Consider the following 24,416-nt stretch of genomic DNA (forward strand, 5'->3'; position numbering starts at 1 on the left):
GGTGCGCGTTGGTGGAAATTTTCCGGGGGAAATTTGGCGGGAAATTAGTGTGTGCACTATTTACTGTACACAATACTTTAACTGTCCTTGATCATCTTCATATTCATTTTAGCTGTTGATATCTTCCAATTTGTGTACGTTACTGATACTTGACTTAAAACCATCTGTGTAAATGCCAATCATGCAGAAAAATATCTAGTTTCGGGAACAGGTTTTGATGATACAAACTGTCCCCTTGGTTATATTTCTATAATTTGATTAAATGCTTTGCGTTATAGTTTTAATGTTCAGAAAGCCGAAGTGTATTGCAGCTCTGCTCTGTGAGTTATTTCAGCCCTTAAAGACAAAGGTTTTAGAATAAAAATGAGATTGAAATAATTCCTAGTGTGAGCGTGTTTCACAGATGGTACTTATTTCTTCTGCATAAAATTGGCATTTTGAATTGTGTAACAAATCACCAGCAATACAATTTAATTCGCGAGAATGATGGCCAATAAGAAGTAGCACCGATGTTGACAGTAATATCCAAAGCGAATATACATTGTGCTAATTGCCTCACATTCGTGCTAGAAACGCTCATTTTTGCCCTCAGTAGAAACGGTTGCAGGACTTGAAATGAATATGTCTTCTTCTGATGAACGGTTAAACGCCCTTAGAAATAGTATTTTCTTAGGGCTTCTGAGGTATTTTTTAGGGTAGCGATTTTTGGTCGGGTAGATATTTTTAGGGGTATTTTCTAATTTCCGACGAGCATCCCTTTTATCCTGAAGAACCACTCTCTCCCTCCCAGTCATGATCACATCTTTCGTCTACTGTAACCTAGATATCAAATAGCCTGCGGAGGGCACTGTGCAGTCGACTCAACATTTAAGTGTGTTGATTGAAAAACTCCAGAAACATTAAAAAATATGTTGAACAATAACAGCTCCAGGATAAATTAAATCTATTTGTCTGGTAACTGCGCGTTGGTGGAGATTTTCCGGGAAAATTTTGGCGGGAAAATCTTGCGCGCGGTATTTCCTGTAGGCAAAAGGTTCATTGTGGTCCTCGAGCTTCTTCGTATTCATTTATATATAGATAACTTCAACTGCCATGAGTGTACGTTTGTGATGCGTGCTGATTGTACAGTTTCATAACCTGAAAAACCTGTAAAGTGTAAATGTCACTCATGCAGACCAATTTCTAGTTTCGGGAAAACAGGCTTTTATGAAAAGAACCGTCTCTTTATACATATGTTCGTCATTTGACTCAATGCTTTGCGTTATAGCTTTAATGTTCAGATAAGAAACACGCAATGCAACTCTGCTCTGTGAGTTATCAAGCTTTAAGAATGAAAAATATAGATTGAAATAATTCCTAGTGTGAGCGTGTTTCACAGATGGTACTTATTTCTTCTGCATAAAATTGGCTTTTCGAATTGTCTAACAAATCACCAGCAGTGCAATTTAATTCGCGAGAATGATGGCCAATAAGAAGTAGCACCGATGTTGACAGTAATATCCAAAGTGAATAAACATTGCGCTAATTGCCTCACATTCGTTTAAGAAGCTTATTTCCGCCTTCAGTAGAATCGGTTGCAGGACTAGAAATGATTATGTCTTCTTCTGATGAACGGTTTAACGCCCTTCAAGAGAACTCTTTGTCAAGGGGAACGGCTCGCGTCGTCATTGAAACTCTGGTGGTCATCATACTTTGCCTGGTAGGGCTGATTGGTAACATTCTCGTCCTGCGGATCGTAAAGAACAAGAGAAGTGAGGGCAAAATGATATACTTATTTATCGGTGCATTAGCTGTTACGGACCTGTCGCTACTCGCTACCCACCCATTTTTGGCATTTCCAGTGGCGGTGGTTGGAAAATGGCCATTTTCTGACTTTTTCTGCCAGTTTAAAGGCTTCTTCTTCTCATGCCTCGTCAGTGCATCTCTGCTTCTCATGACACTCACCGCCATCAATAGGTATTTCCAAGTCGTGCGAACAAGCTATTATCGATGGTTGTTCACGCCATCGCGAACAAAGATCCTTATTTGTGCAGCGTTGGTGTTGGCTTGTATTGTGCCGGTCCCGTATCTCGCTAGCGGAGAGAAATACATTTTCGTTCCCGGAAAAAACTATTGTTTTCAAAAACCAAACTTAAAAGTAGCCTCACTGTGCGTGTACTTGAATTGTAGTTGTTCGATGCTTGTTTTAACGGTGTGCTATATCAAAATTTTTAAAGCCATTCGCAATCACCAAGCCAGAGTTACCGCCATTCAGCAAAATACCAATTCCATCTCCGGACCAAGCGTCCAAGACATCAAAGTGACTAGAACTCTGTTTCTAACTGTAATGGGATTTATTTGTTGTTGGACACCAATTATAGTTATAGATATAATCGACATGACTCGGGGTCTGTTCTCCTTGCCTCGGGAACTTTACTTCTTATATTCCGTCCTGGGAGCACTTTCTTCTGTTATTAATCCTTTTATATACGGTGTTATGAATCCCATGTTCCGAGAGGAATACAAGAAGATTCTGAGAATGCCATGTGCTGGTCGGAATGCAGAGGTGGGACACATAAATCCGCCAATAAGAAGTGCAGCTCCTGGTCGAAATATTGAGGCTCTCCACGACGTAGAGACAACACAAAGAGCTCCTTTTCGTACTACAGAAGTTTAGGCCTGAAGGGCCGGTGAAAATAACAACAGCTACTGTCCCAAATATAGAGGTAAAGCAAGGGCCCCCAAAAACCCATGAACTTCTTGTTGGAATAGAGAGGTTGAACAATCATGTCCAGTGCAAGAGACAACAGTTCTCGGTCGGGAAATAGAGGTTGAAGCACTGGTCCGAATGAACTGGTGTTATGACAGGGAGTACATACAGTAAAACAATAAACGCTTTTAGGATTTGACAGGTTTGAAGACCCCGACGAAAAGCTATACTTTGTTGAAATAGCCCTCTTAAGAACACCCGTTATACACGACACTTTCTAGTACTCAGTATCTCGTTAATTGGTATCTCAGCTTTCTGAAGGGGCGAACATGGTACATTTCTGCCGATGGAATGTAATGATAGAGGCATAAATGTTTATTTTGACGGCATGTGAATAACACGTGGGAATGTGAAGAGTGCAGTATGGGTATGAGTATATAAGGGGAGACACAGCATGCTAGTGTCACTCTAGCCAGCTCCTCTGTTTAAGCCATATTGACTTTTGCTAATGTGTATTTTCTTTTTTAAACTTTTTCTTCGGCTCTTATAAGCCCCGAGAGCACGCAATGCTGAGCATTGGTTCGGGGAACACGGTCCAGAGTTTTTCCCCACAGGGTTTTATCTCTGGTTTACGTGTCCGGCTCAGTGTTACCTTCTTGTAAATATAAATTAGGTGATTATAATATTTCACCTTTTCAGATTGTAATTGTATTAGAAATTCAGCAGTGTTTACTGCTTGTCAGATTGTTTTTCATTGTAATGTTCATTCAGCAGTGATTACTGCTAGCTGGGCGCTGGCTACATATCCAAAATAAACAGGAGTTCTCTCTTGAACTGTGTTTGTTGTAAAGTGTTATGAAATGGAGGCAAAATCAAGGTCTTGTGTTCAGAGGGAAAGTTCTGGATTGGTCAGTGTAGATGGGCACATGCCAAGGAAGTGTAAGTTGTAGATTCAAGTAGATTCTCTTAAAATTTTAGGAGTTACCTTCCAGAGTAACTGTAGATTTACTGAACATGTGCGCAATAAGCTTCATAGAACAAACAGATGGTTGTTTGTGCTGAGAAGTCACAGGAAAAAAGGATATAATCAGGCAGATAATCACCTGTTTACTGCCATTATATTTCTAGCGGAGAGCCCCATAGGTATAGAGAAATGGTATATAACTATGCGACTGAGTTTTTTGGTCATCGCGCGCGCGCGGGAGCCCTGTGGCTTCGCCTGCCCTGCCTGCCAGCCTTCCCGTGCAAGCTGTGTAACCCCCTTCCTGACACGGTTGCCTTCACTCGAGAAAAACACAAACTTCCAAACACTTAGGAGTGGAAAAACAATTTGAGAAATTCTATTACAGTCATTGATTGTTTGAATCAAAGAATCTACAATTTTCCCTGAGACCGCTGTCGAGCGAATTTCGCCTTCAACAAACTGGTTATCACACTGCGGAAGATCGAAGGTCGTGTACTTTTGACACTGATGTGTTGCGATGAAAAATACCAAGTCTTCGAAAGATTATCGAAAGCCTAAAATAAAGAAAGGAGCCATGTCTAAAGACGAAGAAATCGAAAACAATAAAGTAGCAAAAGTATGATAATTAATGTTGGTTTCTCACCGACTTGAAACGAATGAAACGGTACGTTTTCAAATCGTATTTAATTATCGCTTTTCTGATTTAAGATTCGTTCATGTTCAGTTTAGATTTTTTTCAAAATTTAAACTGTTGTCTTTCTTTACCGTAACTCTCTATATTTTTTTATTTATATTCATGGTGTACTGAAAATAAATCTCTTGAGAACTGTTCAAACGAAAACATTTCCGCTTCTGCTAGTCCAAATTAATTTCTCGTGCCAATCTCATTCTATAGCTTTCCAAGCTAAACGAGTAAACGAATGTATGTTATCTCTCATTTTTTCTCTGCTTCGATTTTTGTTTGGTAAGAAGAATAAAGGTTAAATTTGTAAATTCTTTCTTTATGAGTGGAAAAATATACTTATATTTTTTAGTTTATTTTACTTTAACAACTTATTTCCACTAATTCTAGAAGGTCCTTACAAATTTTAACTAAAACTACACATAAGGTCCTTACAAGTTTTAATTAAAACTAGACAAAAATATTAGATAAATAATTAAACAAACAAAGTTAAAGGAAAAATTTAAATTAAAGCCACTTATGGTGTGGTGGTACCCTTATCTAGGAAAAGCTTCTGTAGCCGCTGCCTTGAAGGCTGGCAGAGAGCTAGGTTAGAGGTTCCATAATCTGACTGCTTTGGGAAAGAAAGAATAAGTCTCTTAAGTCTCTTAATACCGGACTGAACTTGGCGGTGCATAAAATTGACTGAACTTGGCAGTACATAATGAAATTAACAAAAGTTATTTGTATTTCAGCAATATCGAACCTAAATCAAACCAATATGCTGTAAAGTACCTCTGCTAATACTTCTTTTTACTTGTCAAATAGCTTTCGACAAAAGCATTGGAAAAGCAGTTTTAGTAAACCACCCTTTAAGGCAACCACTTTTCCAACAGATTGCTGGAGTGTTTGTTGTTCTTGAGGCCATATAATTAAGTGATTGTCTCAAAAAAAGTCTATGATAGATATTAAAGGGGGAACAAACAAATTCAGCGAACGTCTATAGCACTTATATTGTTTTTATTGTGAACCACTGTTAAATGGCCAACTCCTTTCTAAAAGGCACTAAGCACAGATTGCAGAGGCACCACTATACTTCCCTTGTATCTGAACTGTATTATCCCTAGTATTGTCCCTGGCCATTGAATTAGACTAGTCCTAACACCATTGTGTAAAGGCTGTGCAATTGGTATTTGAAATTATTCTCTTCTTATCATGTTTGTATTGTTTTTATTTCCTTTTTGCTGTTATTGTTTATAAATGGTGAAAATATAGAAATAAATGACTTTAGACTCTAAAATTCAAACTAAAATAGAACTAAAGCAGCTGACAGCATTTATAGAAAAAAGTTTGGAGCCTTTTATTGTTAATTATTATTATTGTGGTTGTTATTATTATTATTATAAAAACTGCATTCTAAAAATAGTTGGAATACAAATGCGCTGGCTCCGCCTTTAGGCAGTGCCTATATCTATATTATAGTTAAAGACTTATTGTTATGTATTTTTAACACTATTTTAATAAAGACAATATCCATCTATGTATCAATTGATAATCCTTATTAACGACACTCGTCTTTTACTTGTTATCGACAATTGAGCTGATATAGCTTCAAAAGAGGATGACTTGCAAGACCTCGAGCACATCAAAAAGACACGAAGTTAAACAGTTAAATATTTTTGTCTCCTAGCCCAAGTCCCCTGTATTGAAATGCGAATTTTGGTTATCACAGGTGGCTTTACTCGGCACAAACAATCACAAGAATACACTTTTCATCCAATAACAATACAGGAATTACCATTAATAATGAATTGTTTTAGTTTATTTAAAACTCGCTCTCATTATTCCAAGTTTTGCAAATATATTTCGCTAAGGATAACAAGTAAGGAAATATCCTTTTTACTGTTAATCTATTTTACTGTCTGCACTGTTTAACCGTTAATCGAATGTGTTATCATAGTTTATGTCAATGTTATAAAGTTGTTTTGGTCGGCTTTTCGTACCAGGTGTGAGCATATAATCTATAAATATATTCTTTTTTTACTAACGAATATTACTAAACGCCATGAAGCTTTACATCGGCAGAGAAGACGTTTAATAGCTCATCTTCGAATAGGATTAGAAAATGAAATATAAATGAACCTATTTATGTTTAAAAAAATCTTTTTTGCTTTTTGAGTTGACAATTGCAATATGATAACTACAAAAAAATCACTGTTTTTTATAGGACTATTGCAGTTTTGAAGAAAGGAGTCTTGAAGATAAAACCTCAGCATATTATATAGTTGACAAAAAAGGTCCTTTATTTTTACTTGCGAAGGAGAAGGAGACACGAAGCGAAGACGTATAAATGCTAACCGCGGCAAATTTTGAACGGAATAGGAGGCGGAGATGGAACGGAATGGTTCTTTTTCTTTCCTCGCTTATGTATTTCTTGTGAATTTCACGCGCGCGTCAGCTCTTACGGCCTACATTCCCTCTTCCGTGTCCATTTCTTTCGCTAGTGAAAACAAACCTTTTTAGCTTATAAGTAATTTTGCCGAGCTAGTTAAAAGCCGGTTTAAACTAAAGGTTTCTTTTTTTTCTTCTTTTTTTTTTTTAGGAAAAAAACACAGTAACATGACAGGTGTAGTTTTCTTCGTCGCTGGCATCCTGTCAATCACTGTGTCAATCACAGCCATAACTACCAATAGTCTTCTCCTCATTGTCATCATCAAGAATCCACTTCACTGCCTTCGCAAGCCGTCGAGTGGCCTGCTTGTCGCCCTGGCTGTGGCTGATTTCTTGCAAGGTGTGATTGCTTGTAGAAACCTCGCACATGACGCTTTAGAAGCCTACATAACGGGAACTTACCAGATTCCGGGTCTTCGGTCTTACCAGTTCCTACTAGGCGTCTTCACATTTACGTTTGAGATTATGGTTGTCATAGCATTAACAATGGAAAGACTTGTCGCAATTTATTTCCCAATATTCCACAGAATCCGCATTAACTTCAAGACATCAATCATCATTACGATTGCACTAATTGTCTACTCTGTTTTATTTACTTTTATTCAATTCACGAGCATTACACCAATGGCCTACGACATGGCGGATATACTATTACACCACTTGTTGCCATTGGTTACCGTACCGCTGGTCTACGCTATTATCCAACGAAGGCTCACAAAACAAAATATTGCCTTCAAAACAAATGAAAAATCCGAGTTTCGAAGACAACATGCAGAAAGGCGACTCGCAAGCACGGTCCGTATCATTGCGCTCTTGATGTTATCCACCCTGACCCCTTACTTCGTTATCATAGTTTTGATGTCTTATTGTGGCTCATGTGATTATTCACTCTTAATCAAAAGCTATCTTGTCTCCCTAGTAATGTTTCAATCCAACTCCCTTATACACCCCTTTGTTTACGGCTGGAGGTTACGGCAGTACCGCAACTCTTTCAGGGCAGTTTTTGCAACTCGTTGGTTGCGGGGTTCTGGAAGAATAGATGTAAGAATGAATAGCATCTCAGCCATGAAGATAGATAGTTTAACCAATCAGTGCCCAGATCGCTTAACCAATCAGGGCCCAGATAGGTGGACCAATCAGATCCCTAACAGCTTAACCAATCAGAGTTTGAATAGCTTAACCAATCAGGGCCCAGATGGCTTAACCAATCAGAGCCCAGAGCCAGAATAGCTCAACTAAAGAGAATCAAGATGCGGAGCGACGAATCAGAACAAGGATAGCCCAACCAACCAGAACCCGGACAGTTCAACCAATCAGAACAGAGATAAAAGGACCACGACTAAGTAGACTGCAGACAAGCTGTAGCCAAACAAATTGGTGGTCTGCGTAGGTGTGATGGAATCAGGCTTATAAATGAACTCGAGGTTTTTAGTGATATGTTTACATTTCTCTAAAAACAGAGTAGTTTTGCTAACATTTCAAGCACTAGCCCACGTCGTTATTCGTATTCTTCGATCATTTATCTTTTGCTTCTAAGGATTAATGCTTTTACTTCTAGGGCTAATGCTAGCCTAACATCGCAGAGCAGTCACTAGGCTTACCTTAATTAATATATGCGGACATAAAAAGGTAAACATATCATCCCTGAAGTTACTTGGTTTTGTTTCATATTTCTCCTTCCACTACGTCACTTGAAGACGCCAAATAGCTTTTCATATGATACTGTGAAACGGATAAACAAAATGGTCTATATTATTCTTCAAGTTTTTTTTATTTCTCCGTAACGTAGAGAAAAGTCACAGTTAGGAACGCAGACGATATCGTTGGGAAAAAAGATAAAAAGCAATAGGAATAATTTCTAGTCTGCCCGTTTTAATATAAAAAGATCTGCTCCCTTTAGGCATGCGTAATGGCGGCAGAACCATTGCCTCCCCTCTCCTCCTCCCCTCTGAAACAGTGGTGCGGCTAAAAAGAAGACTGCCTATTCGGCCCGTTACTCGATACTCCCTTGAAGTTTTTACTTCTCCTGTCTTTGATATTGCATCGATGGCCACACTTTATTCATATGTTTTTCAAAAGTATAATATATAGCAAGTCCATAAAGTGGTGCGTGGGAAAATGTTTTGAAAATAAAGAGAGGATAGCATAGGATTGTTTTTCAGCAGTTCAATTGCTAATGTAAGGAGAGAGTACCATACCACCACAGTGGTATGAGAGGGTACCATACCACTTGAACAACAAGTTTGAGTGCCATGTCGAAGAAAGAACAAAACAAAAAAATTAATACTCGTTTTTTAATGTTCAGGTTATACGTCTATTATACGCATTTAAGCGTCTTTCCTACACAAAGGGTTCGGTAAATTCTTCGACATACGGTTCGATGTTGTTCGAAGCAGTACCACCTTTGTACGGTTCTCCAAACACAGGCCTCATAGCACCTCCTTTTCTCAGGATCACTCTCGTCTACAAAAAAATCATCAAAAAACATAACATATTTTTGGAAAATTCTCGCATATAACTTATAAGTGCTTTTTGGTAATGTCCTAAGATATGGATTAAATATAGAAGGTAGAACTTGGCTACGGCCAGAAAAATCTGCTGAAAGAATGTCAGGATTTGGGTACATGCTTACATACAATCGATCCATTTCCGTCGTCCATGAAAGCAATAATTTTACAAGTTAACAAAAATAATTGAATATTGAAATTGAATTGAAAGAGCATAACAGGGGTTATTACATGATTGACACGGTTTCCATTATTTTCTGTAGGTCTTTATTTCACGTACAAACCTCATTAATAGGCAAGTGGTAAAGAGCCCGGGGGGGGGGGGGGGGGGGTTTGATAATCAGCAGGGAAGAGCGGGGCTGATTAATTGAATTGAATTGCTCATTATAAATGCAAGGGATGTATATAGATACATCCCGGGGAAGCTCGTATACATCCCTTGCATTTATATAGAGCAATTAAAATCAATTCACTACCTGCACTTTTACATACTGAATATCAAAACTCAACCATATGGCACTTAACTTTACACTTTTCTAAAATCTATTGGACCAAACATAAAAACTTCTAATATTATTTTTTCACATCTGTGGGTCTTTTTAGGGGTATTGCCACTTTCGCCCTCTCTGATCATCACTTCATCAACCCTATAATCGAACACCTTTGATACTATTGAAACTTACGAAACTATCCGACCCTGCAACCGCTCTGGTTCTAATTCCTCTCTTTTGCCCACTCTGGCCAGATAGGAAAAGCCAACACCGTGTTGGTTTTCGTGTTATACGGAATCTTATCGTCCTTTCTTTTTTCAACATCTTCACTTAGAGTCGTCCTCGTAATATCATGGCTTGTTGTTCCAATGATCGTTCCGATCAGATCGAAATCCGGAATAAACTAACCGGCTTGCGAAAACGTATTCTCTGTCAGTTCGTACATGTCTTTGTCGCTCTCCACCTCAAAAAATACGAGCGTTATGCAAACTAAAGGGTGCAACAAATCTCATTCAAACGCTTTTGCTTACTGCATGATTGTTATTTCCTACAAATAAAGAACAACTATAGACTATACCCCCTATTATAGATAATTGTATATAACATTGTAAAATGTCATAAACTGGCCGCGAAGGGAATACTCTTCTTTGTATTTGGTACAATTAAGATACCAAGGCCTTTGTTTTAAAGGATGAAACAGTTTTCGTGACTATTTAGCACATACCGATGTGGTTGATTATTAATAGTTTTTTTTTTGATCGCCGTAGAAATTGCAGAAGAAATAATTTTTCGATATAAATGCTAATTTCACATTTTTGCGTGGAAACCTTTGTCAATCTGTAATAAGCCAGTTAATTACCTCGAGCCTTCGGCAATAAGCTTACATATCGCTTATTGCCTCGGCTCTCGGTAATTAACTCTTACATACAACAAGAACAAGTAGCCGGAAAAGAAATAAAATCATACCAGGGAATGTTCAGGAAAGTTTATGTGAGTCAAAGGAATCTTGAAAAATAAATGAATGGGTTAGCTAGTTACCGTTCATTTATCGACAACGATTTCTTACACGATTAACTGGCTTGTTACTAACCGTCGTTCTCCGCTTGGACTACCTCATTGGCGTCTTCATCGCTGCCTGTGAATAAGAAGCGAGTTGCAACAAACAATAAGGAAACGATACCCTACGATAGTTAAGTAGACTACTAATTTAGGAAATATACCTGTTTCATACTCCGAAACTTCCTCACTTTCAGCCTCCTCTGTCTCTTCTGGCTCTGAGTCATCAACTTGTTCGAGTTGATTAGCTAAAATTCCTCAACCCAACATAAACCACTGACACTGTTTTGTGTTTGGCATAAGAGAAGTTTATTATAAAATCACTACAAACTGATAAATGAAAAACTAAAATAATAATAATAAACCTCTCTGCCACCCTTCACACAAAGCCCAGGGTGGGAGGGCGGGAAAAAATATGAGCTTGATATATAAACGTTGAAAAGAACAAAGAATTATAGAGTGAAGCTGTGAACGTGTGCTAGCAATCAAGACTAGAGATAACTGAAATACAATATGCTGGCTTGAGCAATTAATCCCTTTAAGCTAGGTGCCCAAAGGGGGGTAAATTCCTCAACCCAACATAAACCACTGACACTGTTTTGTGTTTGGCATAAGAGAAGTTTATTATAAAATCACTACAAACTGATAAATGAAAAACTAAAATAATAATAATAAACCTCTCTGCCACCAAACCACCGGCCAAACAACAAAACAGTGCAGAAGGCCTAACTACTGGCCTGAATGGAAGCACGTAGCTGGGAAGCAAGCGCCAATTTGGATTGATTACTAAATTCTAAATACAATTTGTAAGAGTCACTAGCCCAATCACCATACAACTGTATCAATTCCCCTGGTACTCCGTGGTTAAACGCCCAAGAGGCACAGCCGCGTCGAAATGAGTGACCCCGATATGAGTCAGCATGAGCAACCCCCACTGAGCAAAGCGCCAGACGAAATTCGGTAACAAAACGGGACTTCGTCAAAGCAAACGGGCCTGAATGACCAAGCAATAAAAACAGCGGTTTGCGTGCAGAAGCGGGTACCAGGCGAATCATGTTGTTATAGGCAGCGACCGGACATAATAACGAGCCTGGAATACGTAACAGAGGAATGTGTAATCGACGCTGACCGAACTGAATAGTTTTTGTATGCTTAAACGTGACGATAAGCCCGTGTTCGTTACACAAAACATCACCCCGTGTGAGATCGCGGGTAGGATTAAATGCCTTAATAGAACGCGGTACGATATTAGCTATACGCGCCATAAGAAAAAATGCAAAGAGAAATGCGCAATACAATGTAGAAGAGTTAGCATCATGTTGAAAATCTACTGTTCGCGCAACTAGCAATAAAAGGCTAGGAGTTACCGGTGGAGCCCTCTGAGGTACATGTGGTATCCTACGGGAAACTCCCCGCAGGGCTAGGGATAAACTAAAATCCTTAGTAAATGCATAGTCATAACCGGCAAAAAGATGTAATAACTTGACCCCACTTAAATAGTTACGAATCGAAGGTGGTGCAATCGAACGACTTAAAAACTGTACATAAAGACAGACCGTATCTATGTCTGCTGGTAATGGAGTCAAGTCAAAATATAAGCAAAATAGAAAAAAGGCCTTAAATTGAGTCTTTAAATTACTATATGTCCCTGTGCTATAAGCAGCTTGTAATGTCTGTCGTAGATCCTTTTGCAGAGAGGCCAAAGCCGAGGAATCTGCAAGAAAGAGCGAGCGAATAAGTTACGACTGGAAGGCGAATTACCAAGGAGTCGTGAATGTGAAATAGTCCGATGAGATTGTAACACCCCTACGATTGGCGCAACGAGCGCTCTCCAGGAATCGTTCCTTAACAGTGGAGGCAACGGAGCCCCATCTTGAAAGCAAATCTGAATCACAATTCAACACAGACGGTAGGTGAACCGCTCTGATCTCAAAATCATAACTCGCTGACAAATAACAAATCTCGCGAAGACAGGAATTCAGGAAGGGATGGCGAGTTCTACCAGAATTCAATACGATCGCTTCCACAATGTCATCTATAGTGGGATAACAAGTCACGAACGGATCTCCCAGAAAACTATCACACGGAATACCATCATTTACTGAACCGCCCTTAGGCCAGCTCAAGTCCACAATTACCCTACGTTTTTCAGAATCTCGCTTGGGAACCGTGTTCAACGGTGAAGTAACAAATCCACCCCCGAAGGGAGGATCCGTAAACGGCCCAGCGACACGACCAAGCGAGACTTCACGTTGTAAATGCTCTGAAACTTGAGTCGCAAAATTGAGCGCACCCCGGTGAGTGCGAGCATCAAAAATAGGAACAGTATCGCCAGTGAAACCCACCGGCCAACCAAACTCCAGGAAATCACAAATCATTTGGTCGTCATAATCATACAACAAAGTCCTCCAAGTATTGATCTTTAGGGAACTTGGAACGGGCAGGCGAGAAACCACAAAGTTCGGGCGACCAGAACGAAAAACTAACTCATGTGCGTACAAATAAAAATCATTCGCCTGCTGAGAGTCACGAGGAAAGGCCGTGGAAAAACCACGACAGTCTAGAACACCAGCCTCCACCGGCTGAGGAAAACACACATCATGAATATAATCAGCGCCCAAAAGGCTCTGAAACTTGAGTCGCAAAATTGAGCGCACCCCGGTGAGTGCGAGCATCAAAAATAGGAACAGTATCGCCAGTGAAACCCACCGGCCAACCAAACTCCAGGAAATCACAAATCATTTGGTCGTCATAATCATACAACAAAGTCCTCCAAGTATTGATCTTTAGGGAACTTGGAACGGGCAGGCGAGAAACCACAAAGTTCGGGCGACCAGAACGAAAAACCAACCCATGTGCGTACAAATAAAAATCATTCGCCTGCTGAGAGTCACGAGGAAAGGCCGTGGAAAACCACGACAGTCTAGAACACCAGCCTCCACCGGCTGAGGAAAACACACATCATGAATATAATCAGCGCCCGTGGAAAAGCCACGGCAGTCAGGAACCGCAGCCCTCCGCCGCTGGGAGCAAGCATCAGCATTCAAAGCACAAAACGACATATCCGGAAATGAAGCAACAGTAACGGAAGGAACGCCCCCAATGTCTCGACCAAGGGCGAAGTTTATCAGTTTTTTGATTCCCCTGAAAGCGGACAATCAGATGAATCCTCTCTATGCGATTCCTGTTTTCTCGACTGTACCCAACAAGCCGCACAAATATGTTTTACCCATTTACGTTCGCCTCGGACGTAACCATAATGATCCCCGGTATGAATGCACTTCTCGCGTTGATAATCTCTACAAAACAATGTCGGCCCTGAACTGTAAGACTGCTTTTTCGGCGGTGAAAGTAGCTGACCATGGAGGGTTCTGCTTTCGAGGTGGGAAAAGGAATCACCCCACTTCAATAAGCCACGTTCGATTTCAAGCAAAACCGCTCCATGGAAGGCAAGCACCGTCTCCCATTCGTATAGCTGTGCGTGGTACATCAGCGTTACCAAATGTTTGTGTCGTTCGGCTCGCTCGAACGAACTGATCTCTCGTAATTGTAGAATCTGTGCATACCCCGCCACGAATTCAGCTTTATTTGGCTTCCGTAACGGAGAGGAAGCCAGCGCACCCATATCAGCTTCCTCATCGGACTCACTGGATGCAATGGGCAGAACATGAGCCACACGTCGATCCGCCGCGTCGGCCAAGTCATCCATGGCTCTAAGCTCGGGCAAAGTAACCGTCGTCGCACGGCGCGGCGATACATCTTTAGAAGATCGCGACGACGAAGCAACGTCGGAGGGCGGCAAGGAATGGGACTGACGACTGCTAGCATTATCGGCCTTCAAACTTTGAACCTCGGCCGTGAGAGTTTGAACAGCGGCGGCGAGCGAATTCAACAGTTCGTCGTTCCGTGTAGTAGAATTGCCCCGAATTTCGGGAACGCCCCCAGGACCGTCACAATGTTTCCCTGGCACGCCAAAATCATGATCATTTACTGGCTTCTTGCAGCCTGGACATTTCTTTTCTCGCGGCATCGTAACAGTGGAAAAAAAAAAACAATATGAGCTTGATATATAAACGTTGAAAAGAACAAAGAATTATAGAGTGAAGCTGTGAACGTGTGCTAGCAATCAAGACTAGAGATAACTGAAATACAATATGCTGGCTTGAGCAATTAATCCCTTTAAGCTAGGTGCCCAAAGGGGGGTAGTATGAAAATTCGTAATTACAAGACGACACTTTCTCTTAAAATAAAAATAATCTGGACGAGAGCAGAGAGCAGCATACCTTGGTCCTCCAGTTGTGGCTCGTCCTTGGTCTCGTCTTGGGCGGCAGGGCTGAGCTCCTCTTCGACAATAGGAGCTGATAGCGCTAAGGCGACGAAGCCCAGCAGGAAAGCAGCAGTAGCTTGTGCGACATCTTGGCTCAAGGTTCTTTGGCTGTACCTCGTCCAACTGACTACAGGATCTGTGAGGTGTGCTTCTTTTATGCCACAAAAGTAGGAGGAGCGTGTTCCGCTTTTCAAGTTCTTTTGTTATTTTTAAAAATCAATCACCAATGTTTCACAAATCGATGCAAATACAAAATCTGAAACCTTTAAATAGAAAAAAATACATTATATAAAATACTTCCCTAATATTATGAAAAGCATCCTTATAATAATGTGTATCTCTCGTGGTGAGGACCTTTCAAAATATCATTGATCCTTAGGGGCCTTATATTATCAGTATTTGTTCCATCCGAGTTAACATCTCATTACGAATGGAGTTTGTCGAAGTTTAATCAATTATCAACTTGCCGGCACTATTTGTTTGTTTGTTTCTGAAAATGCAACGATACAGTGATTTTTTTTTTATAATCACAACTGACTAAAGGCAGTATATTTAATAAAAACTAGGTAGTAAGAAAGTTTTTTTGGGAGTTTTTGTTAAGGACCTTTTAAAGTCCTGGTTGGCATGGGAACGAACTGTATGAACAGTGCACTAACACGAAGATGGTTAGACACGATATATTTGCAACTAGTTGAAACTGTTCTGGGCAATAAAAAGACTGTGTAGCCCCATAAAATCTTTATTAACCGCCTAGGCAAAAGTTTAATTCTGCCAATTCGAAATCTTTTAAGTGCGCTACGCAACCATACGCATGGGTGGCGATAAAAAAAGGAGCACTTTATAATTCTTTTTTTTTCTGCTTCTTTGATTCTTTTATAAAATCAAATTAACATCAGTTACGATTGGAGGCTAGGAATACTTAAGATGATGTCACGTTTGAAGGCAGGATAGAAAAGAGATAGTTCGCGTATTGTGTAACTAATCGAATGTTATTACAAGTAGTTTTTTTTTGTGTGCAGGTCTGCCGCCAAGTTCAACTTTGTTTCCATTTCGTGAGAGCACGCATTAACAGAGAAGCAAGAACGGAGCACTTAAACTTTCACACCTCATGATTTTCAAAGAGTTTAATTAAAAATAGTTGTAATAAGGTTTATTCGTTGAATTACGTAGATAAAATTAGACCAAAACTAGTTACATATAGACTTACGCTAAATGTACTTGCAGGTGGTTTTGGACTAATAGACTAATTCTATATGTAATCCAAACACCTAACTTCTCTATGCTGTCAAGAAAGTCAGAAAAGCAGAACTGCTTTAGAATTTAAACAATTTTAATTAAGGCTCTTTTAAAATGAATACAGCTTAAAGATAAAGAGACCCGTTCTGGGTTCACTGTCAAAGGCGGCTCTTCACCTAGGGAATCTTAACTTGACATATTATAGGTCAGTGGGGGTATGCTTACGAATTTTGTTTCCATTTTGTGAGAGCGATATTTTTTTACATTTCGTGAGAGCACGCATGAACAGTGAAGCAAGAAACAGAGCACTTAAACTTTCACACCTCATGATTTTCAAAGAGTTTAATTAAAAATAGTTGTAATAAGGTTTATTCGTTGGATTGCGTAGATAGAATTAGACCAAAACTAGGTACATAGACTTACGCTAAATGTACTTGCAGGAGGTTTTGGACTAATAGACTAATTCTATATGTAATCCAAACACCTAACTTCTCTGCTGTCAAGAAAGTCAGAAAAGCAGAACTGCTTTAGAATTTAAATAATTTAAATTAAGGCTCTTTTAAGATAAATACAGTTTGATAATGAAGAGACCCGTTCTTGGTTCACTGTTTAAGCACAGGCTTCCCACCCGCGCCAATGAAGAATTTCTAAGGACGTACGAATTCACGCAAATACACATGTATGAGTTATGCCTTCATGCTCTAATTCATGAAATAAACTTAGTTGGGATGTAATTGTATCCGTCTGCGGTGTTTTTTTTTCCCAAGAAGCTCAATTTTACGACTTCAGAGCGATATCAGTTTGTCTGGATTTTGTGTCTATACTAAGTATGTTAATAAGACAAGGCTGGCAACTTATTCTGACTACCTCAACTTCAGCGCGATTTTCTGCGGGATTTTAACCAGTACAAAAAACACAGACATGGATGAGAGATAGATGGAACTGTCCCTGAATCGATTTTTAAAGCAATCCGCTTATAAAAAAAAATGATTTTTGAGCGTCAATTTTAGCTTTCCGTCGATGATCGGGACATACAGTGGAACCTGGATTTTACGATGTGCCTCGGGAGAAAGAAAATGTAAAATCGAGGTATCGTTAGAAAGAGGTCCTCGATTTTACGATATAATTAGAAAAATCCATTGGAAATATCGTTGTAGCGAGGTCGGGTAATGATCAACTTTTTCAAAATAATAGCAGTGTAAGACTGTACAGTTACTCTCTGTAAACTGTAATCTGCGTCTAACAAAATCTGTCAAGTCAAGAAAATTGATTAACTGTACTGTACGTGTGTAGTGTCTTAAGTTTTTCTCTCTTTGTTGATAGACAGAATGAGTAATATCGTTGTATCGAGGTCAAAATTACGCTTGGGAGAACAGATTTGTATCGTAAAATCGAGAATATAGCTTTATCCAACATCGTTAGACCGAGGTAAATCCTCGTAAATTTCACTGTATTTCTGCCGGGAGAAAGGAACGTCATCGTAAAATCCAGGTTATCGTAAAATCCAGGTTCCACTGTAGCAGCTGGTCAAATGGCATCCTTGGAATGTAATTTGCCTAGACAGCGTAGCCCCACACCACCTAGACCTCTCTTGTCCTTCTCCATCCATCTTCCATATCGACATTTCGCAAACGTCGACAGTCCGCATGTACTTCGCTTAGCTCTGTAAGTTACGTCTTACATAACAGCTCGCAATTTAGACGTTTGGAAACTGTGAGAAAGACAAGTCTAGGGCATGGGGTGGTGCGGGCTACGCTGTCTCTGCAAATTACATTAGGTAATGTCGATTACGTAACAATATCCCGTGATTTTTAACGGAAAACGCGAAAAATATTTCAAAATATTGAAAGCAGTGTGTTTATCGGAAGTTTCTTTGAGGATGTAATTGATAATTTAGAGCGGTTGGCCTGTTAAATATCTCGGATTTTAATAGGTTCTTTTGTCTTTTAACGGTTGAGGTTTCCGTCGGACCTCCGGAAGTAAACTGGTGACAATACGGCTTTAAGGAATCTTAACTTGAAATATATGTCAATGCTTAGAAACTTTTTCCTAATTTGTAGCCCCCTAACATTGATAAAAATTATTAATTATCCAATCAAATAAAAAAAAAATGGTATTACTCATAAATCTCGACCATTGTTTTTTTCCATTCGCAGAACCGCTCAAACATTAATTAATTTTTCCAAAACTCAATACCGGCCATTTCCCCTTTCCGGGCAGGCTGGGCTCGTCAACCTTGGATGGTAGCTTACCTAGGAGAGGGTAACTCTAATTCTAAAACTCGGTTACCTTGAGGTATACCCCCTTAGGAGAAAAGCTAAGGAACTAGACCCTGACAGAAAATGGAGCTGGAGTCCCAAGGCGGCCTGATCTTGTATCGTCAACACAACCCCTGCGGCGCAACTGGAGCCAAGCTGTATTGACTTGATTTCTATAGGAGTTATTAATTAGTCTTGGTACAAGTCTTAATTACTCTTCACTGCAAAAAAGAAAAAAAATGGAAAATTTACATATTTCAGGATGCAATTAGTTCCATTTGAAACCACAGATTGACTGGACTATAAGTTTCTGCAAGAACTGCCTGAACAATGTGTTTAGAAACACAGGTCATTTTGATGAGGCTTCTTTGGAACCTCCTTGGTTAGCTCGTTCTGTGCTTCTATGATCATGTGAACCGTGGACGGTTAGACACGGGAGGGAGGGGGGAGGGAGGAAAGGGGGAAGGGAGGGAGGTAGATATGGAGGGGGGGGAGGGTGGAGGGAGGTGTCATTACTTGTCATATTGATGTGGCTTCTTTTGAACTTGGTTATTCCTTGGTTATTCGCCGTCCCTTCGGTGCTTCTAAGATCATGTGAACCGCGGATTGCGAGACACGGGTAGTTGAATCGTAAAGACAGAGAGGGAGGGAATCGTGAAAATCGGTAGTAGAAAAATGTAAAATATAAACGCAAGTAAATTATAATGCTTTATCAAATAAAGTATAAAGTTTAATACCGTGTAAACGGCGCTCACAAAATAGTGGTCTGAATATATCTAGGCTCTTTCATCGTCAGTCAATGTACTAATTATCTACCGTACCGAAACTGCTCAAACTACAACCTGTCTAACGCAACTGCTTGTCACGCATTAAAATCTAACGTAACTGCTTGTCACGCATTTCAATCAAACGTAACTGCTTGTCACGTATTTCTATCTAACGCCACTGCTTGTCACACATTCCAGTCTAACGCCACTACTGGTGACACATTCCAGTCTAACGCCACTACTGGTCACACATTCCAGTCTAACGCCACTACTGGTCACACATTCCAGTCTAACGCCACTACTGGTCACACATTCCAGTCTAACGCCACTACTGGTCACTAGCGCCACTGGTTGAAATGTCCTCCCCTGTTGAGAAATAAAATGAAAACCACATCTTAGACCACTAAACTCGTAGAAAGAGTAACCTTTTCATAGACACTCACGAAGGACTTCCACCACTACCAAATCCTCCTCCCCCTTCTCCTCCAAATGAGCTAAACGTGGGCTGCTGAGCGGCCTGGCTTGCTCCAAACGCACCAAATCCGGAGGAATTCTGGGCCACATCACCAAACCCAGGCGTGCTGGTGTGAGCTAGTGCGCCAAAGGTTGGGCTACCTGTGGACCTGAGGGAGAGAAAGAACTGGTGTGAGCTACAGCGTGGGCGAGAGAATGATGATAGTCTTCCGTTCCAGCCGATGCTGACTCTTTTTTTCTAACATACATTCGCGATTCCATCAACTTACTGTCCAAATCCACTACCGCCGGGCGTACTCCCAAACACACTGAAAACATCAAAATAAAACAAACAAAAAAATTACATCGAAAAAAAGGTGGCCAACAAAACAAAACAAACAACAATCAGAAAGAACGTTACAAAAATACAGAAGAAAATTAAAACTAGGCGTGGCTTAATTGTTAATTTAGTTTCTTGGAAATTACTTTGCGATCGGAATGGTCTCGGTTAAGATCATACGGTCTGATTAGCTGCGATCGAGTGCGATCATATGGAAACCAGTGTAAGCGGAGAAAGAAGAAGAGGAACCGTTCTCGTGTCACCTTCGTGTTGACTCACACACACACACATGAAAGCTTCTTAGCTTCCTTATCGGGCAAAGGAAGAAGGGTCTCCATCTCTACATGCTTGACTCACCCTGCTTGCGGACTTCCAAAAGCTGGTTGACTACCGAATGATGGCTGAGAGCCGAATGAAGGTGTCCCACCGAATGCAGGAGCTGAACCGAATGACGGAGCACTGCCAAATGACGACCCTGGAGCTTTAAAGTGAACAAAAAAAAAATACTAATCAAATTCCAGATCAAGTGTCTGTCCAAGTAATGTTGTCCAACAAACAAATTTGGCTTTAAATGCACCTGTCAGAACACCACAAACGTATCCATAAACTATTTTTTCAGCCATCTTGGATGCTATACTGCTAAAAATAAGCGCACTTCTACTCAATTACACTCTTTAGACGTTATAAAGTGTTTTCAGAAAGTATCGAATTGTAGATCTGTCTCGAATCATGAGTGTGTATTAAAGTTTTAGGTTTCGTTGCGTTTGAAATTTCCTCAGCATCAGCAGCAGCGGCTGGCAAGTTCTTTAAAAAACCTTCCAATTTGCAAAAAGGCGAACAAGGGCCGGTATTCGGAAATACCCACGATAACATCAATAGTCTCGGGTCAACTCACATGTAGGCTGTGAGCTGGTGGAGATTGCGAAGCCTGTAGATGCCACGCCACTAGAACCACGAGAGAAGCTACCAAACCCTCCTCCAGGAGACCCCTGTTGCGATCCAAACGATGGCTGCGATCCGAACGACGACTGCGATCCGAACGACGACTGCTGCTTGAATAAGACGGGGTGGGACATGACATAAGAATATGGGGGACAGAAGATATAGACAGGATGGAGCAGGATGGGGAGATGGAAAGAGATTCACGCAATATCCACAGATGGAGCCAGCTAGAGAATACACTAATTTAAAATAAAAATGTTGTCAGTGCAAATGGCAAATGGTAAATGGCAGTTCACGACCAAAAAGACCCATGGATCTCAAAACATTTACCCCAAATTCTAAAAATATATAAATAGAACATACGACTACCCATTAAATGCAATTGAAATGTGGGTCTGACATCGCTTGAGTTTATTTACAGTTATTAACAGTTTATTTCAGTTTTACAAATATTTACTACCCATAAGTACCTTTCGCTCGAAGGACTACCATTTGGCATTTGCCTTTTGTGCTGATAACCGTTTTTAAATTAGGTGTATTTTATCTTTTAGGTTGGATGTTGGATGGGGTAAGTAGGACGGATGATTTTGAGTGACCAAAACAATGTCCTAAATCACTCCATCTAAAAGATACAATGGTCTCTAAGAACAAAAAAGGTCGTTTTAAAAACAAATAATAGCCATCCTAGAGATAAAGATAATGAGAAAATTATTATAAGAAAAAAAACCCATATTAAAAAAATATCAAAATATATTACAACAGAATAACAACAGCTGGAGCAAAATCAATAATAACACACAAACACTTTATAGTGAAAACCGGAAGAACTAGTTGCTGTTACTTAAACCAATAAATAATGTTACCTTGAAAAGGTCTCCAGTTGGCTTATTCCCGAAGAGGGAGGAGGTTTCTGTGCCTAGAAAAATAATAAAATCAAATAAGAATTTAAAGAATGTCTATCAACTACTTCACTGTTATTGCTTGTATCTGTAAAAACCTCGGTCTTTTTGCAACTAAACTTCAAGAGATAGGTTAACTGCTTGAGATTTTGATTGGTTACATGCTTGAGCCTGTTATTGGTCATCAACCTAAGACTTTGATTGGTTACCTGCGTGAGATTGTGATTGGTTACCTTCTTGAGATTGTGATTGGTTACCTGCTTAAGACTGTGATTGATTACCTGCTTAAAACTGTGGTTGGTTACCTGCTTGAGACTGTGATTGGTTACCTGCTTAAGACTGTGATTGGTTACCTGCTTAAGACTGTGATTGGTTACCTGCTTAAGACTGTGATTGGTTACCTTCTTGAGATTGTGATTGGTTACTTGCTTAAGATTGTGATTGGTTATTTGCTTAAGACTGTAATTGGTTACCTGCTTGAAACTGTGATTGGTTGCCTGCTTACGAATCTGATTGGTTACCTGCTTGAGACTGTGACGGAGACCCTGCAAGTCCAAACGGGTTCTTGTTGCTCTGTGAACTCGGTTGTCCGCCTAATCCAAAGCCACCAAAACCGAATCCAACGCCTAGAAAAATAAGCATTTTGTCAAATTACTAAAGAATACAAAAGTTTTGTCACCAGAGAATATAGTGCTTTGGTGACAATAAGTTCAGAAAATTAGCCACGTAAATTATTCAATTTAACTCACCCGTTGAGTTCTCTTGTGGCTTTGAGAAAGCAGACTGTCCGAAAGTTGTTCCAGTAGAACTGCTTGATGTCTGTCCAAACCCTGATCCTGCCGAGGTGCTTATCGCTTGTCCGAAACCAAAGGTTGTGCCAGTCGTGGATGCAAATGGGCTAGTTGCCTGAGTAGAGCTTGACCCAAATGAAGGAGTGGCTCCAAACGCTGGGCCGAAAAGGCCGGTATTTGTGGGCTGTGATCCAAATAGCCCTCCGCTGGAAGATAACGGCTGAGAACCAAATACAGCAGAACTCGTAGTTGGCTGAGTGGTAGATCTAAACAGACCAGAGCTAGTTGTCGAAGGTTGTGATGCACTTCCGAACAAGCCCCCACTTGAAGTTGCAGAACCAAAGAAACCGCCACTTGATGTTGAGGACTGGGCAGTTGTGCTCGATGCAGTTGTTGTTGAGCTACCAAACACGCCGCCGCTAGGTGCTGACGCACCGAACAGGCCACCACTTGTTGTCGTGGGCTGGGAGGTTGCACTGGGTGCAGCTGTTGTCGACGAGGAAAACTTGCTGCCAAAGAAGCCACTGCCAGGTGCTGAAGCCTGGAAAGATGCCCCGAACAAGCCACCACTTGAAGGCTGAAAGGTAGTTTGGGGTTGTGATGTGGGGCTTGAAACTGCACTTGTCGACGGTTGTGCTGCGCTACCGAACAAAGCACCGCTTTGTGTTGAAGGCTGGGGGTTATTGGTGGAGGCTGTAAGTGTTGTTGATGGATGTGATGTATTACCAAATAAACTGCTTAGCTGCCCTGAAGGGTTCACAGCAGTTCCAAAGATACTAGCTGATTGAGATGCTGTCCCGAGTGATATGTCAGTTGATGGCACACTTGATGCAAAGGGAACGCTAGTTGTCGATGTGGTAGATGTACCTGACCCAGACATACCTCCACTACTTGAAAACATAACTGAGCCAGTAGACGGAGGCTGGGATGCTGGACCAAAAGAACTACCACTGAACAGCCCACCACCTGCTGGCGGGGCAGCAGAAATGGGCACTCTGCTAGGGGTGCTGCTAGAAGGGGCAGAGACAGCCTGACTGGTGGACTGCGTTGAGACAGCTGTCGTTGACGTTTCTGCTGTTTCCGCTTGCCCAAATAATCCAGTGCCAAGAGAAGCGACGGGTTTGCCAGGTTGACCAAACACAGGTGCTGTAGTGGTCGTTGGTGGTTGCTGGGTGCCTGCTAATAGGCTGTTGCTTGATGTGGTGGTCTTGGTTTCCGGGGCACAGCTTTTTGCTGACCCGAAGAGAAAAGTAGGTGCTACTGAAGTGCTTATTGAAGAAGGGCCACTAAAGCCCGAACCAGCTTTTGGAGCAGAAAAGGAGAACCCAGAAGAAGCATTACTTCCTGTAATTGTGGTTGAATTTGACAGCTTGTTAAAGGAGCTTGTGAAGGCGAATGATTCCGAGGGACCCATTGATTGGGGTTGAGCTGAAAGACAGTTGTGATCTTATACATCTCTCAAGTGCTTATAGAAGGGTAAGAGACAAATCTAAACAAGATTTAGCAATATTCGACCCCTAGTAGTTCCAATACCACCAGCTTTACCAGTGATAATGTGGGCTTTTTTTTACATTATTCCTAACA

At 40.6% G+C, this 24,416-nt stretch overlaps 3 protein-coding genes across 11 annotated transcripts in view; 1 reads left to right on the forward strand and 2 right to left on the reverse strand.

Moving 5' to 3' along the window:
- The first annotated feature begins 6,153 nt into the window (after positions 1-6,153).
- LOC5499036 (melanocortin receptor 3) lies at positions 6,154-9,449 on the forward strand. Its single transcript, XM_001620632.3, has 2 exons — positions 6,154-6,196; positions 6,917-9,449. Exon 2 carries the CDS (start codon positions 6,934-6,936, stop codon positions 7,993-7,995), a length of 1,062 nt encoding a protein of 353 aa, XP_001620682.2. The 5' UTR covers positions 6,154-6,196; positions 6,917-6,933; the 3' UTR covers positions 7,996-9,449.
- A 2,466-nt stretch (positions 9,450-11,915) lies between these two features.
- Positions 11,916-13,881, reverse strand: LOC125570161. The gene is made up of 2 exons (XM_048731335.1): positions 13,752-13,881; positions 11,916-13,388 (listed from the first exon to the last, which is right to left on the reverse strand). Exons 1-2 carry the CDS (start codon positions 13,879-13,881, stop codon positions 12,577-12,579), a joined length of 942 nt encoding a protein of 313 aa, XP_048587292.1. The 3' UTR covers positions 11,916-12,576.
- Positions 13,882-19,335: 5,454 nt separating this feature from the next.
- Positions 19,336-24,416, reverse strand: part of LOC5502105 (nuclear pore complex protein Nup214) — a 29,445-nt gene continuing 24,364 nt past the window's right edge. For 6 of the 9 annotated variants that reach the window (XM_048731323.1, XM_048731327.1, XM_048731328.1 and 3 more), the window contains 8 exons: positions 22,791-24,260; positions 22,563-22,667; positions 22,006-22,058; positions 21,096-21,252; positions 20,558-20,681; positions 20,151-20,189; positions 19,851-20,030; positions 19,336-19,773 (listed from right to left, as the gene is read on the reverse strand). In XM_048731323.1, coding sequence (XP_048587280.1) covers positions 19,746-19,773; positions 19,851-20,030; positions 20,151-20,189; positions 20,558-20,681; positions 21,096-21,252; positions 22,006-22,058; positions 22,563-22,667; positions 22,791-24,260 — 2,156 coding nt within the window. In that variant the 3' untranslated portion in view covers positions 19,336-19,745. The remainder of the gene's footprint in view (positions 19,774-19,850; positions 20,031-20,150; positions 20,190-20,557; positions 20,682-21,095; positions 21,253-22,005; positions 22,059-22,562; positions 22,668-22,790; positions 24,261-24,416) is intronic. The other 3 variants (XM_048731324.1, XM_048731325.1, XM_048731326.1) reach the window with 3 other exon arrangements.

This window comes from Nematostella vectensis, chromosome 8 (assembly GCF_932526225.1).
Source record: "Nematostella vectensis chromosome 8, jaNemVect1.1, whole genome shotgun sequence".
Lineage (NCBI taxonomy): Eukaryota > Metazoa > Cnidaria > Anthozoa > Actiniaria > Edwardsiidae > Nematostella > Nematostella vectensis.

Excerpts from the sequence above, each read along its gene's own strand:
- LOC125570161 (XM_048731335.1), bottom strand. The coding sequence starts at position 13,881 with ATGTCGTTTTGTGCTTTGAATGCTGATGCTTGCTCCCAGCGGCGGAGG. Across the intron at positions 13,389-13,751 it reads TCCTCAGCCGGTGGAGGCTG|GTGTTCTAGACTGTCGTGGT; the intron begins GTGTTCTAGACT and ends CGGTGGAGGCTG.
- LOC5499036 (XM_001620632.3), top strand. The coding sequence starts at position 6,934 with ATGACAGGTGTAGTTTTCTTCGTCGCTGGCATCCTGTCAATCACTGTG.